Raw genomic sequence first — 15,124 nt, forward strand, 5'->3', positions numbered from 1 at the left:
CATTAAGTTGTTGAGACTGGCCTTAAACTTACAGCCTCCAAGTTGCTGGTATTTCAGACATGAGCCACAATATCCAGCCCCCAAATCTTATTTTATAAAAGGTCTAGGGAATTCCTTTCTCCTAGAAATGAAGGCTAACCCTTGTTTTCCGAATGACTGTCAATTTTGAAACAGCAGATTTAAAAAATCCTGTTAAGAATTAAAATTTTCACCAAACCATATAAATCTTATGTTTTTGACAATTATATGGCTCCCCTATAGGTGGATGTGTACATTTTTGTTTGAAAAGAAAAAAAAATGGTTGCATCCATTTTATAAATGGTATTTTCAAAATGATAAATTATTTGGACTAAGTCATTATAACATTTCACTTAAGTCTATGTGCATGTAGACAAATTCTAGGAGACTTCTTTCCAAAGCACGATTAGATCTTGCACATTGCCAGGTGCAGTGGCGCATGCCTATAATCCCAGTAGCTCAGGAGGATCATGAGTTCAAAGCCAGTGTCCGCAAAATCGAGGTGCTAAGCAACTCAGTGAGACCTGTCTCTAAATAAAATACAAAATAGGGATGGGGTGTGGCTCAGTGGCCGAGCGCCCCTGAGTTCAATCCCTTGTACCAAAAATTAAAGGAAAAAAACAACAAATCTTGCCTGTCATTTAACAGTGGACCCTCCTAGGATAGAAAGCGCCCTGGACCCCTGCTGGAGTTTGCTTGGCATTCACTTGCTTGTCTGAGCGTGTGGAGTAAAGGGTCCAAAGCAAACCCAGGACAGCCTCGCTTCTTTTTGTTCCCACCTGTCACCTGTGGTTCTGCCCAACTCTCCCTTTCCCATGTCTGTCCACAGGCAACAGCACAGCTAATGACCACAAGGCCTCCAGCAAAGAGGCGGTGACAATGAACCTGCGAGGCCCTGCCAGGATCAGGGGTAGGACAAAATCGGTAGCACGTTACCTCCGCATTGCATGTCAGTACAGATTTTGCTACAGTTTTGAGGAATCTAAATCCTCCTTAATTTTTTACTAGTCAAATTTCTTAGTTGATTCGAGAGCAGTGAAATCTCAAAAGCAAACTCACTTGGAACCAGAGTTGCACACTGTTTGTGTTTATATTTTCATCTGCCCACCACCTGACCTTTCTTCCTCTTTGGTTGTAAAGCAGGGGGTGGCGTGGTCGCCGTCTTCTTCTCTTGTTCTCTCTAAACTCTACCCCTATTCAATAGCTGCTGGCTTGGGCCCATCCAGGATTGGGGAGCAGGAAGACAGGAGAGATGAGTGAGGAAGGGTCTTGCTTGACAGGCACAGCCAAGTTGATATACAAGCAAGTATCTCACCTGGAACACCTCAAAAGATTTTCCTGTACTCACAGAACTGGATTTGTTCTTTTCTCTCCACTAAAACAAACTTACAATGTCTTCACTTAAACTTTTAGTTTCGTCTCAATTTTCTTGAATATTTTCTAATGTTCTCTCTAATCGTCATCACCTTTATCTCACCTTTATCATCATCACCTTTATTTGTTGCAAATATTAAATAAATTAATAGAATAAAAATATTAAATAGTAGAATGAATGTTATGTACTAAGACTCAACACACTGCTTCCTGAGATACAAGTGAAATACTGATTTCAATTAGTTTTTTTATTGATGTAGGGTTATGAAAATGAAACATAAGATGAGCCTAAGATTAGCCATTTGATTCTTGGTTTTGGGGAAGCGACATTTAAGTGCAATTTTTAAAAAGTGCCAACATATTCAGTGTGGTGATTATATTTTTCTGTTTTCTCAGAGAGAAAGAGAGGCAGATCTAGAATCCACCTAACTCAGAAAGCTAGAGTCGCGTGGCAAAGAAGATCAAGAGGTAAAGAAGGAGAAGAATACAATGTATTTTCGATGGCTAAATATCTGATTTCCAGGTCTTTTTCTCTGCTTTTTTTTCTTTTTTTTCTTTTTTTAATAAACCTGTTTCCCCAGTTGCTTCATGACTTCATGTAGCAATGGTAACTCCTGAGAAATGTGTCCCATTTAGTCAATGATTTGGGAGAGAAATGAGAAACTCTATGCCATGTCTGAAACCAGACTCCAGGGGCCCAGGGCTACTGCAGCGCTGCCTTCGTTGAACAGATAACGTTCAAGGCTGCAAATAGTCAGGCCATATCCAGGGAACATCTGTGACTGCACACCAAGGTGGCCAACGTGGTGGTCGGAGGACTTGTCCTAGGGTTTTCTTGTCCTTTGACTGTGAGCATTTGGGCATAACACTTGACGTCTTTTGCCTCAGTTTTCTCATCTGTTAATTGAAAGGGGAAATGGGGCCAGCCATCCTTCACAGAACCTTCCAGTCCTGAGTGGACATCTACCTGTCCCAGATTCAGTCTTAGGACCAAACACAGCTCCCTCCCTCCATCATGGCCTCTGCCACATTGGTCAGAAGCTAGATTAGCTCTTCATCCGCCCGGAATTTGTTTCAAGACTTTTCACCCCCACTTCTGTGGAGTCAGGTCTCCATTTCCCTCCCCTCTATAATTTTCCAATCATTCTAGAACTCCCTGAGCTCCTTCCTAACCTATAGAGAAAGGGGAAAATGAAGTCTAAGTACAGCAGAGAACAATAGGAAGCAGACCCATCTCCATCCTCCTCCTCCCTCTGCTTGCCGGGTCAGGGCTCAGATGGGGAAGTGGGACTACCATCCCTGGCTCTGTCTCTGGCCACCACCTGTGGCAAAACTGCATTGCTGGAGACCTCACCAGAACAGTGACAGTGACTGTCTATTTTATGCTCATGTAAGAATCGGTGGAGCTCACTAGATTGAGAATCAAAACAGTTTTATTGAAGCCTGGTTTCTCTGCTAAAGCATTTCAGTTTGTGTGAAATCAAGGGAGACATTTCATTATTATCTATCCAAAATACCACTTGGACAAAGATGTTAACTCTTGAGATTTGTGGGGCTGAATTTCCTTAAGTACTTCCTGCCGTTACAGGAATGAGCTCAAGAAGGGAGGAGGGGGGCATGTGCAATTGGAAAGTGAACTGGGATGAAGACCCTTCTCTTGCAGGTTCAAGAAAGGTCAGAAATGAATATGTGGATTTTTGTGCTCCATTACTTCCTGTGAGCTGTGGTGAGCTGAAAGGAATTTTATTTAAGGAGAAATTGGAAAAAGGTGGGTTTCACTGTCTTCTTTAATTTGTAACTACTATCTGAAGGATTCCCAGGAAGGAAGGGAATCAGTCATGTGAATTACTCAACATTCAAGGAGCTGAGTCTCTAGTTTTACTTGAGAGAAGGAGGAAGGAATTCTTAAGATGATACTTTTACACTGAGAAATCACATATATTAGATGCTCTCACGTGGGCTTGTCCATAGTAATACCCAAAGAACCAAAGATAAGTGCAGGAAATTCCATCCAGAGGTGGGAAATAAAATATTTTACTTATAACTAGAGTTAGACCTCAGCCTCTACCTCTATACCCTCTCTCCTGCTGGACCATCATCACAGGGCAGGATGCTTGACCTGGTGAGATCACAGGATTTAGGTTTGGATCAGGAAACCTGAGTTCCTGTTTCAGCAGTTCTGGGGATCGAACCCAGGGCCTTGTGCATGCAAGGCTGCAGCACTCTACCAACTGAGCTATATCCGCAGCCCCTGTTTCATTCTCATGAGAGAAGGAGGTCTTGCTGAGCCTGAAATTTTTTATCTACGAAAGGGGAAAATAATTTTAAAAACCTGTATCCTAGTATTGCTGTAAGAATTAATGTGTGGAATTGACACAACATATTTTATGACCATAGTTTCTAAGGCCTTTCAAAAATAGTTCATGATGATGGACTTCATCTCAGACCTCTCCTTTTAAATTTTTTTTTTAATTTGTCCTTTTTAGTTATACATGACAGTAGAACGTATGTTGACGAGTCCTACTGCACGGAGTATAACTTCCATCCTTGCGATTGTGTATGATGTGGAGTTACACTGCTCAGACCTCTCTTAAAATGGGTCTTTGGATGTTAATTTTTTTTTAATATTTATTTTTAGTTTTCGGTAGACACAACATCTTTATTTTATTTGTATGTGGTGCTGAGGATCGAACCCAGCACCCCGTGCATGCCAGGCCATCACGCTACCGCTTGAGCCACATCCCCAGCCCTGGATGTTAATTTTTAAAACAGCTTTACTGAAATATCATTCACATATAATTCAGTTCACTATTTAGAGCATACAAATCAACGTTCTCTATCTCTAGAACCCGACGACAAATTGAAATCCTCTCATTCTTAGGAATTGCTTGCTTTTCCTCTTGTAGGTGATTCCTAGATATTTTTAAAAGCTTGCTTTTCATGGTAATTGTTACTTTCTTCATGCGAAGATCAAAGAAATGTACACACCCTGCCAGAAATCTCCTTTCAGGGAGCTTTCAGGCTGGGTTTGGGTCCCCTGAAATCTGAGAGGTGGGACTTCTGCTATTGACCATGAGCCCAATTTGGATGGTGGGAGGCTGAAGTCTAATCTTTGGGGACAAACAGAAATAGGGATCAACTTTCTCTGGTCTTACAGGAATCTCCATGAAGTGTATACTGAGTGAGACTGGAGACTGGCTCACGCCCCGTGAATTTGAAATCAAAGGAGGCTACGAAAGATCGAAGTACTGGAAACAGAGTGTGTACTGTGGCGGGCGGCCCCTGCTATGGCTGCTGCAGGTATTCCGTTCACAAGGGCAAGAGATGTACCCCTCTTGTTGCACCTTAATAATCAGGTCACTATTTCATCATCAAATGTTTGTGAGTTATAGATACAGCCCTGATGCCTCTGCACTTTTCCTTTGACTCAAAGCCAGGGGTCCCACATTTGTGACTCCAGGACGGTACAGCACATGAATGTTGCAAAGGGTAGATGCAGGACCTTAGAGGAGGGAGTGGCCATTCCAATTAGAGTAAATGCAGAAACTTTCTACGTTTAAAAAAAAAAAAAAAAGTCTACAGTCAAACAATGCAAGAAGACACTCCAGAGAAAGGCATTACTGAAATAGCACTGTGGATTTAGATTGATGGGTTGTATGCAATAAGACATGTTTTTGGGATCATTTGTGGAGGGTTCTAATGCTATGGTAATTGGTTCTAATTCATCATTTAGTCAACATAGAATCAGCAAAATCTTCTGTTGTTGGAAATAACATTTAAAACAGTTTTGTCTTATTTTTGGTGCTGGGGTTGAGCCCAGGGCCTCATGCATGCTAATCATGCACTCTACCTTTGGGCTACACCTCAGTCCTCTAAAACAGTGTGTTAGATAGCCATGTTGCTTTGAAACAGCTTCCCTGTCTCTGCACTCAGCAATCTATATCAAACACAGAATGCTCAGTTAAAATGTGTCACCCCTCCCTAAATGTCCCAGCCCCTCATCATCCCTTCCCAGGGCTCTCTGAGCCCACCACTAAGATTCCTCTCTGATTATTTTAGATTTGTACTTCCTTGAGCTTTCTTCTTCTTCTCTAGACCTCTCCAGGGTTATACATGTGTCTTCTTTGCATGCTCAATATCTATTAGAGGTTCCAATAGATATTGGGCAATAATTGTTTGTTGCCTGGATAGTCCTAGTGTAGGAATTCAAACTTGAGCGTCCTGTGGGAATGGAAATAGGTAAAGGCTGTCTGAGACTTTAGAAAAGAGGACAAGAGAAAGGGAGAAGGTTCTACAGGTGACTTTCCAACTACCATTTGTTGAAATCTGGAAGAGGCAAGTGAGAAAAGAAAGATTCTCATTTAGACACCTTGAATCTCAACTGGCAGCGGAGCATGCAGGCAGAAATATTTGGGAGGAGGTTGGCTATGCAGGCTCACCAAACAGAAACCCAGAGTAACCATAGAGTTGAATCTTTTTATCTTGCAGGAAGGATTTCTACCTCATCCTCCAAGAATATATCACAGGAAAAAAAAGGTGATCATTATATAATTTTCTACAAGTTCTCACCACATATGACTTTACATGTGCAGTGTCTTATTTATGGCATCTCAAGTGGGTAATCATAACTAATCTTACACCTCCTCCACCCCTTCCTTTATTTTTTCTTCCTTTCGTTTTGGATGGGGGCACATGCACCTTCAGAGTTGTGACTTTTGAGTACAATGCTGTATATAAAGCTAGGTCTTCTTTGTTAATCCATGAGAAGTGGAGATGATAGGGAGCCATCAAAATAGACCTCATGGAGGTGTGTCAGCAATACTGCAATTGTTTTAAGGGCATCAAAGTTGAAAAGGCAAACATAATTGTGGAATACATAAAAACATCTCACAATCATGTGATAGAGTCATCTTCAACTCAAGCCAAGAGTTTCTCTAGTTTTAATAAAATTTGGTGGAGCAAAAGTTTGCTCATAGTCAGTTTTGTTTTATGGTGCTGGGGGTTGAACTCAGGGCCTTGTGCATGTGAGGCAAGCATGCTACCAACTGAGCTATTTCTTCTGCTCACAGTCATTTTGATGAGCTTGAACTAATAGTTTTTCATGGAACCTATGTGAAATTACATATCATTTTATGAGTAATACAACCCAAAGCATATTCCTTTTCTGGTCCTTCATATCCTCTTCCACTTTCCAACTGAATATATACATAGGCACATAGAGATCTTTCTCAAGGGAAAATGATTTGCCTTTCATAAATAAGGACAGTGTTGTTGGAGAGGGAGGTCTTGGAAGGTAGGCACATCTATACAGGATGTGCTGAACTGGACACCACCACTTTTGCTCCATCAGAAGGATTGTGCATGCAAACTATTATTTGTGAGAAGTGGTTTGCCCTTCTATGAAAGAAGGCAACAAACAAATAGGTTGAGGGTGTAGAATCAGGGCAAGGCGACAGTTTTTCCAACACTGAGTATGAATGATAACCTGAGAAAGAGGAGGTGAAGGGGAGAAGTGCCCTTCTTACATACTGTAGGTAGAAAGAGCCACTCAAGACATTCACAGACTTCTAAGATATCACTGACCTCTGGACTTCATGTTAGAATCTGAGATCTCAGCCTGTGCAATATCAGTGGTCTTACTGGTTTGAACTCTCAGCCCCTGGAATATTTCATCCAGTGGGTTTCCTAAAAGGAGACTATTTTTTGCCTACTTGGTGAGTACTTTAAAGACAAGTGGCTCTAACTTTCCCAAGGTGTCAAGAGTAACTCAGACCACATTATGAGAATGAGCTGGAAATTTCCAACCAACAGAATCTGCCCTATCATGAGTGCAATTCTTGGCCTACAAGCTGCAGTTGCCTGTGTATGTTGTGTCTCCTTGTTGGTGAGAGCAGATGCTCTCCAAAGCAGCAGATCCCAGGATCCATTTCTACTTCCATAGGTCTTCAGGGCCTCTTGGAGTGTCCCTTGCTTTCAGAGCCACTTGGCTCCTGAAAACTTCAGTGTCACCATGAGCACCAGGTGAGAACTTTCCAGTACGTGACACATAATTAATGAACACATCCTAAGTGTCCAGTGGTCACTAGAGAAGACTGAAACTGTATTCCTGACCTTAAGGACTGTGTCAATTCATTGTAAAAATGGAATAATAATAAGCTGGTCAAAGGTGGGCAGTGACATGGCCACCTCTGAGGGTATTGTCCCTTAGGTCCCACTTGCCTATGGTCTCTCCATCCTGGGATAGAGGTAAGAGTTGAGTTTGCACATATCTCCGAAGGGCAGAATGCCAGCTCGTTGTACTGGATGTTTAAAAACAAATCTAGAATTTTCTCTGAAAAGTCAGCCAGCTGACATCTTCTTGGGATTTGGATAGAGGACCAAGGAGGGGGACATTCAGGGAGAAGAACTTCAGTCCTGGGGACTTTTTATATATTTTATCTTTAGGAATAATCCCTAGGAGAGCTTCAGAAAGTAGGAGAGTTCTCTGTGGGCTTCCTTGGATTCCAGGACCTGGCCCTGTGGTTACATTGAGGCCTGTGACTGCTAAGTCCTCAGACTGATTCTCGCTGCAGCTCCTGTGGGTGGGCTGGCAGATCCTGGGCAGCCAAGTTGAAGGAAAATGGCTGAGAACCCCTTGAAGCAACAGGACCGGTAAAATTTCTCCAATTCAGTCTGTGGAAACCAGGTCCTGGGTCCCTTTTTGGCAACACGAAGGCCCACCTTGAATCGGAGAGCTGGGGAAGGGAATGTGCATTGGCTACACAGAGCTCTTTGGCACTTCTTGTTCTCCTAATAGATACATAGGTCAACATAAAAAGGTATGAAATAAAAGGTATATTGTGTTGAGAGAAAAATCTCTAGACACAATAAATTTGATGAGCTTATTTGAGCAATGAAGGGGCCATGAGTTGGGCAGCACTCAGGTAAGAACACCACTGAGCTCCGATGCACCAGTGTGAGCAGGTGGCTTTCATGGGCTAAGTTGGAAGTAAGACAGAGAAGATACGGTTAATTGGTTAGAGTGGAAAGACCCTGGTTAAAGATTAGCTGGTAGTTTTTTTTTAATTGCTAAAGTCACTAGTTTCTCCTTACTGTTTACATTGGGCTCCCCATTTTATGTGGAAACTTAAAGTCCTGAGCCAACCTAACCCACTGACTTCCTAATTAATTTATTTTTTAAAAGACTGTTACTTGAATCTCTTGAAACATGATTGTTTAAATAAGTGATAGATTCAAATATCTCATGCAACGTAGTCACTGAATATTTTTCTTTCAACAGACAACACCACCGACTCACAACAATGTTGACCCGGATGTAAGTACTAACTCCCAGCTGTAGCCCCAGACCCCAGACCTTTTTCCAAGCCCATTTCCTGTGTCATGACTGCTTTTCCCTGAAGTGCACTCACTCACTGTACTATTTATTGCTGTGTGCAATGAACAAAGAATATCAGGTGTGTCCCCCAAGACAGGGACATGGGTCTGAGACTGGGTGTCTCCATTGAAAGTACCCTTCCCTTATATTTCAGTAGAAAACTTCCCGTGCCACGTTCCCCCTCCAAGTGGGTATGGGAAGCAGAGATCTGAGGCAGAATTGAAGTAGGGGTGGTCAGGAATGGCCTGAAGATGAGGGGTATACAGCAAATTTGAGAGGAAAACAGCACTTTAAAGAAGTCAGTGGGGATGGAAAGGGTGGTGAGGAAAATATGTGACGTCCACCCAGATGCAGGCAGAGCTCAAGATGGTATTCAGCACCACCCTGAGGGGACAGGCTGGGCCCAACTGGCGAGTTCAAGTCCTGAAGCCAACCCAACCCACCGACTTCCTAATTAATTTATTTTTGAAATAACTGTTACTTGAATCCCTTGAACCATGATTGTTTAAATAAGTGATAGATTCAAACATCACATGCAACGTAGCCACTGAATATTTTTCTTTCAACAGACAACACCACAGACTCACAACAATGTTGAACCCGATGTAAGTACTAACATCCTTAGTCTTACATAGTTCTTAGTCCTGCATAGAAATGCACCCAACACAGTGGTGCCCACCTGTAGTGCCAGTGGCTCAGGAGGTTGAGGCAGGAGGTTTGTGAGTTCAAAGCCAGCCTCAGCAACTTAGTGATGCCCTAAGCAACTCAGTGAGACCCTGTCTCTAAATAAAACAGAAAACAGGGCTGGGGATGGCTTAGTGGTTAAGTGCCCTAGGATTCAATCCCTAGTACCAAAAAGAAAAGGAAGGAAAGAAGGAAGGAAGGGAGGGAGGGAGGGAGGGAGGGAGGGAGGGAAGGAGAAAGGAAAGAAAGACTGTAGCCAGTCTCAAGGGAGCCATTAGGAGGCTGAGCTGGCTAAGACTGAAACCATCACCACTTAGCAAATCATAGTTTATTCAAACTGTTTGGCTGGTGCTTAATAATGTACAAACCATTCTGATTCCATGGGCCCTGTTTGCCATATGGCTTCCTGCTTTGGGGTCTGCTGAAATCATGGATGACTCCTCTCTTTGAGCTAAATCATATCTAGATTCCTTTCATGGCAATGAGATGCAGATTTTAGGCCAAGTTAGCTTTTCACTCAATTATGGGTCAATACTTGCAAAGAGTGTCTTCCATTCATGACACTCAGCAGAAGAGGCATAGCAAAGTAGTTTTACACACCTCCACAGCAATTCTCCAATCAGATTTAGATCTTATTCACACTGGTTTTTACCCTTGTTCTGCAGAGGGCATTTTCAATAGTCAAAACAGCCCTGGAGTCCAGTATTTGTGTGGCTTGTGGGGGATAGATGTAGACAAAGGATTAGGTCATACGGTCTATGGCCAGGAGTCGTAGGGAGAAGAGGGAAACTGTCCAGCAAAGGTATCCTCTTCCCTGTTAATGTTTCCTGGGATGGATATTAAGGCCGAACAGCCCTGACATATACATCTCCAGGCCTCAATAACCAGACTTGGCTCAGGCTGAATCTCAAATTTGACACCAGAATCACCTGAAAAGGTGTAAAAAGCATTGTTGCCTGGATCCTGCCCCCAGAGGAAATTCTGATTCTGAACTAGTTTGGACTAGGACTTGTTCAAAGGCTTCAGATGATTCTGCTGCACAGAAATACTTGTTCTATGACTTAAAGAGGAACAGTAGTACTGGTGCCCCAACCCAGACCACATGACTTGGTCTCTGGTGTTGGGACCAGGAGGTGATAGTTTATGTACTCTCCACTGAGGATTCCCACGGACTGTCAAGGAATCAAATATCTTGTTAAAAGGATTATGATTGCAAGATTCTGAAACACTTGCTGCCTCCATTATTTCCTTGTTGTTTGGGGAGAGGAGGCATCAATTTCTTGACAGTGATGATGGTAATCCGTGAGTCTGCACTAACGAGAAGAATGGGTCCAAGGCTCCATGTCTGAGCAGTTTCAGTCTCCAATTGCAGATCTGCATAAGAATCCCCCATGACATTAAGCAGGAGCCTTAGGGGCCCAGTATTTTCTCATATATGACCATTTTTAAGATAAAAAAAATGACCAAGATCCCAATTCACCTAACAAGTGTTTTCATCCCAAAGCTCAAAACAAACCTCAAAATGATTATTAGTCAGCACCTTTTCATCTTTGATTACTTTCCATAGTCAGAACCCACAGCCCAAAGCCTCCCCAGACCTTTCCTTCAGCTCATGGAGAGCTTACAGCCAAGGCTATGGGATGCAGTGATATTTCAAAAGTTTATTCCCTCATATATAAACTTTTAGTAAATCACACTTTGATGAATCAATTTCATCACTGTTGTATAAGCAAATGGATTCAACATTTATTTTAGGAACTTTTGTCTGCAAGCTAATAATAAAATTATTCAGATTCCCTCAAAATCATCACGTTGTTTTGCTGTTGGTCTTTCTGTGTTATATCTCTGGTTTTGAGAGGAAATGTTTTCTGGTATGGCACGTGGTCTCCTCTTCCTGAACTTTAACAGAAGATGTCTTGTCTGAACTCTCCACTCCAAGCACTTACCATCCCAGGGAGAAGCAAATGGGCCCATGCAGGTTTTCCCAGAGGCTTGTGTTCTGGGTTCCCATAGCAGTGGCTTTGCAGGGTCTTGCCAATCCCAGTGACGTGGTTGTTGTTTTCTCTTCTAGATGGGAAACTCGGAAGTGTGTGAGGTGTGTCGGCGTAGGGGACTGCTGTTCTGCTGTGACACTTGCTCCAGAGCCTTCCATAGAGACTGTCACATTCCACCTGCAAAGATTGAGGAGTGAGATGTGATTTCTTCTCTCTCTCCTGCTAGGAGTCCTTCCCCCTGCCATGCACACTTGCCCTGCAGTGTTCCTCTTGGGTCTCGATGGGGAATGAGCAGAGATCTTAGCGACCAGGATCTAGCAGCATGATTCAGAGGGCTACTGAAAGATGCTGCAATATCAGTATTCTCTGTGCAACCGGAGATACCTCTTCGGGGATGCAGAGACTGGTGACTGGGTCCTTAGCCTACATACTATAATTGTCCTTTCTTCAAAGTTTTGCAGCAGGGACTTATGTCCATGGATTGGAAATGGGAAATGACAGGTTTTTTTTTTTTCTTCTGTGCTTAGTCAGGAAAGAAATAAACACAACTGGTTCCCACTTTTCATTACGCTTTAATAGGCTGATGGACCCAAGATCACCAGGAGTTAAAGCCCCGTTTCTTATACTTGAGCCTCGTCGGCAGGGCTCCTTGTATTCCCAGTGGGGGAAAGGAGATCCTATTAGTCAACATGACACTACTTTCCAAGGTCTGACATCCTGTTTCTGCCACAGATGGAAACAGAGTGGACAGCTCAAGATCCCTTGTGGGGATCTTGCACTCTCTGGGAGTGTCCTCTCTAACTAGTGTATCAGCTATTCCTTAAAGGAGGACATGCAGCTATAGGAACAGTAGCTATTTCCAGGGGCCGTGTTCTCTGCTCACTTTATGCACAATCTCTCAGGATCCCGTGGAGTTGCATTTTCTGCAGGATGGGCTCCTTAGACAGTCAAGAGAGTCATCGGGAATCTGAGATCCTAGAGAGGCAGATGCAGCCCGAGGAACAGCTGGTGAGTCCGTGGAACCCCCAAGCCCTCTCATTTCCCTTCTCTTGTGAGAAACACCAACAGGCCTGGGGTCAGAGACGTGGAACTCAGAGGGAGCTTTCTCTTCCGACCCACACTTCTGTGACGCTGACATCACACCAGAACATGTTTACAGAAAGAATAACTTAGCCCTTACACATGTTTGGAGAATCTTCCTGAAGCTGCGGGGCATGAGTCATGCTTTCTGTGGGGTGAGCATATGGGTTTCTTCTTTTCAAGCTGCTTTTCATTGACAGCCTACTTCTCTTGTAGAAATGTGAGTTCCTCCTCTTGAAGGTCTATTGCTGTTCTGAGAGCTCCATTTTTGCCAAGAATCCACGTTATCATCGTGTAAGTAACAGCAGAGAGCCTCAGCCCCAGGTGATACGAGGTGACTCTGAAATGGGATCTGTGATCTCAGTCCCTAGAGTGTGAGACAGCAGCCCTGTTGTCTTTCCATTGGATTTTATGAGAATCCATAGCAGGTCAAACACTAAACTGTGCTAGTAGCTCTCACAAATTCTTCCAGTTTAAGACTTAAGTAAATTGGTGTATTTGTCAGCAGATGAGGGAGACTTATCAGAGTCTGAAGGAACCTATGTGGTTGGACAAAATCAAGAAAAGGCTGAATAAACAGGGTTACTCCCAAGTGAAGGGGTTTGTGCGGGACATACGCCTCATCTTTGAGAACCACAGGGCCTCGTACAAGGTAAGGACCCGCTCTGCTTCCCTTTCTGTTTGCTCCCACTGGCTGCTTCCACCCCTCATTTTCTGGCACCTGGGAAGTTTAGTTTCCCTTGTCTTCCTCTAACAAGCCTGCACAAGCAAGGCCCTGGAAATGAGTGAATCTTTTAGTTTAAGACTTAGGTAACAGTGAATCAGAAGGTGTCCCTGTAACCAAAGAAAGCCCCATGCTCTCAAGCGCTCATTTGCCATCCCTCCAACCAGAGCTCAGAGAGAACAGTCAAGTCCTCCCTTTGCCATACACACAGAAAGAGAATTTATTTATTTTTTAGTTGTAGTTGAACAGAATATTTTAATTTATTATTTTTATGTGGTGCTGAGGATAGAACCCACCGTCCTGAACGTGCCAGGAGTACACTCTATCACTGAGCCACAACCCCAGCCCAGAAAGAGAATTTATATTCAAGTCAGTTTGTGCTTCTTATCTTCCCCCAAGCTTCCTTAAAACTTCTCAGAAATCCCAAACTCAAGGCTCCTATATATGTTCAAGGACCAATAGTTAACAGGGACTCCCCAATAGAGGAATAGAAGTGATGAGGAAGGAAGAGATCATTGATCTCCCTTTATACATGACTTCTACTAACAGAGATCCGTTTTCTAACTCTTACTGAACTCTAATAAACAACCAAAGTCACATAAGTAATGGTCCCCCAACATGGCAATGATTTCATATTTCTTTCTAATTATGCTAGCAGAACACAGAAGTTGCTCCTAGCTATGTGAGTTTTCAAGTTTGAACTGGTTAGCGTGCCCCAGAATGTTTAACAAGTGTCCTGATCATTCTCAATGGCCAGATGTCTAACAACACGGATAATGAGATTCTCGTTTTTGTCTTTATTATTTTTTTTTCCAGTACCGTGAGTGTGGCCAAATGGGAATTAGACTGGAGACTGAATTCGAGAAGAATTTGAAGGGACTGTTCACTATTCAGGAAACAAATGAAAATAGTTGACTGGTGCAGTAACTGCTCTTGGTGTTCTGGTGCAATTTATTTTTCTGGCAAGATCCCCCACCCTCGGCTGCAGTGAACACCGTTTACGAAGTCTAGCATCCCTGTACCAAAGAAAGCCAGCTTCAGCCGGGGTGGCACCTCCCAGCCTGAGAGCTGGTTCCCTTGCCTTAAGGTAGAACCAGGGATACCGTGGCTACTGATCCCAAGGAACCAGGCTGAAGCTCGTCTGCAGCTGACCTCACCTTTCTCGCTTTGTTATGTTGCTTCCCTCGCTCCTCTTCTCCTGAGAGAGCTTCACAATAAACCAATACCTTAAGATACTCCATCTCAGACTCTGCTTCTAGGGGGCTGGGTTAGTGTTTTTCTTTCTTTATCATTATGACAAATGCCTGAGAAAAACAACTTAGAGAAGGAGAGATTTCTTTTGGTTTGCAGTCTCAGAGGTTTCTGTTTATGGCCGGCGGACTCCACTGCTCCAGGCCTGAGGTGAGGCAGAACATCATGGTGGAAGAACATGGCCGAGGAAGGCTACTCTCAGCTCGTGGCAACTCAGAAGCAGAGAGAGAAGGAGGAAAAAGAACAGGGCCAGAACAAGGAATAGCCTTCTAAGCCATACCCCCAGGGACCTGCTTCCTCCAACCAGACTCTGCTGCCTACAATTGCCCCCGCGTCCCAGCATCCATTCAGTTACCGACTGACTAATCCTCTGATGAGATCGGAGCCCTTGTGATCCAGTCACTTCCCCACAGTGATTCCCTCTGAACATTGCTTCATTGTGGGCCAAGCCTTCAAAGCATGCACTTTTCGGGACATTCCAGATCCAAACCACAGCAGGGACCCACCCTAAGTAGTAGCGGTCCTCGAAAACAAACTCTTAAGAACATGATCCTGGAGGTGGATCACTGTTTAGCAGAATGGTGATAGGTGGATATTGGTAGTCCCTGGGATGTTATAACAGGA

General features: G+C 43.5%; 1 protein-coding gene across 1 annotated transcript in view; it reads left to right on the forward strand.

Moving 5' to 3' along the window:
• LOC113188104 (nuclear body protein SP140-like protein) overlaps positions 1–14,164 on the forward strand; it is a 51,068-nt gene extending 36,904 nt beyond the window's left edge. The window contains exons 6-14 of the mRNA XM_026396276.2: positions 848–928; positions 3,056–3,160; positions 4,550–4,692; positions 5,881–5,928; positions 11,523–11,638; positions 12,375–12,453; positions 12,742–12,819; positions 13,034–13,177; positions 14,066–14,164. Of these exons, the coding sequence (XP_026252061.2) occupies positions 848–928; positions 3,056–3,160; positions 4,550–4,692; positions 5,881–5,928; positions 11,523–11,638; positions 12,375–12,453; positions 12,742–12,819; positions 13,034–13,177; positions 14,066–14,164 (893 nt within the window). The remainder of the gene's footprint in view (positions 1–847; positions 929–3,055; positions 3,161–4,549; positions 4,693–5,880; positions 5,929–11,522; positions 11,639–12,374; positions 12,454–12,741; positions 12,820–13,033; positions 13,178–14,065) is intronic.
• The last annotated feature ends 960 nt before the right edge of the window (positions 14,165–15,124 follow it).

This window comes from Urocitellus parryii, chromosome 1 (assembly GCF_045843805.1).
Source record: "Urocitellus parryii isolate mUroPar1 chromosome 1, mUroPar1.hap1, whole genome shotgun sequence".
In the NCBI taxonomy this organism is placed as follows: Eukaryota; Metazoa; Chordata; class Mammalia; order Rodentia; family Sciuridae; genus Urocitellus; species Urocitellus parryii.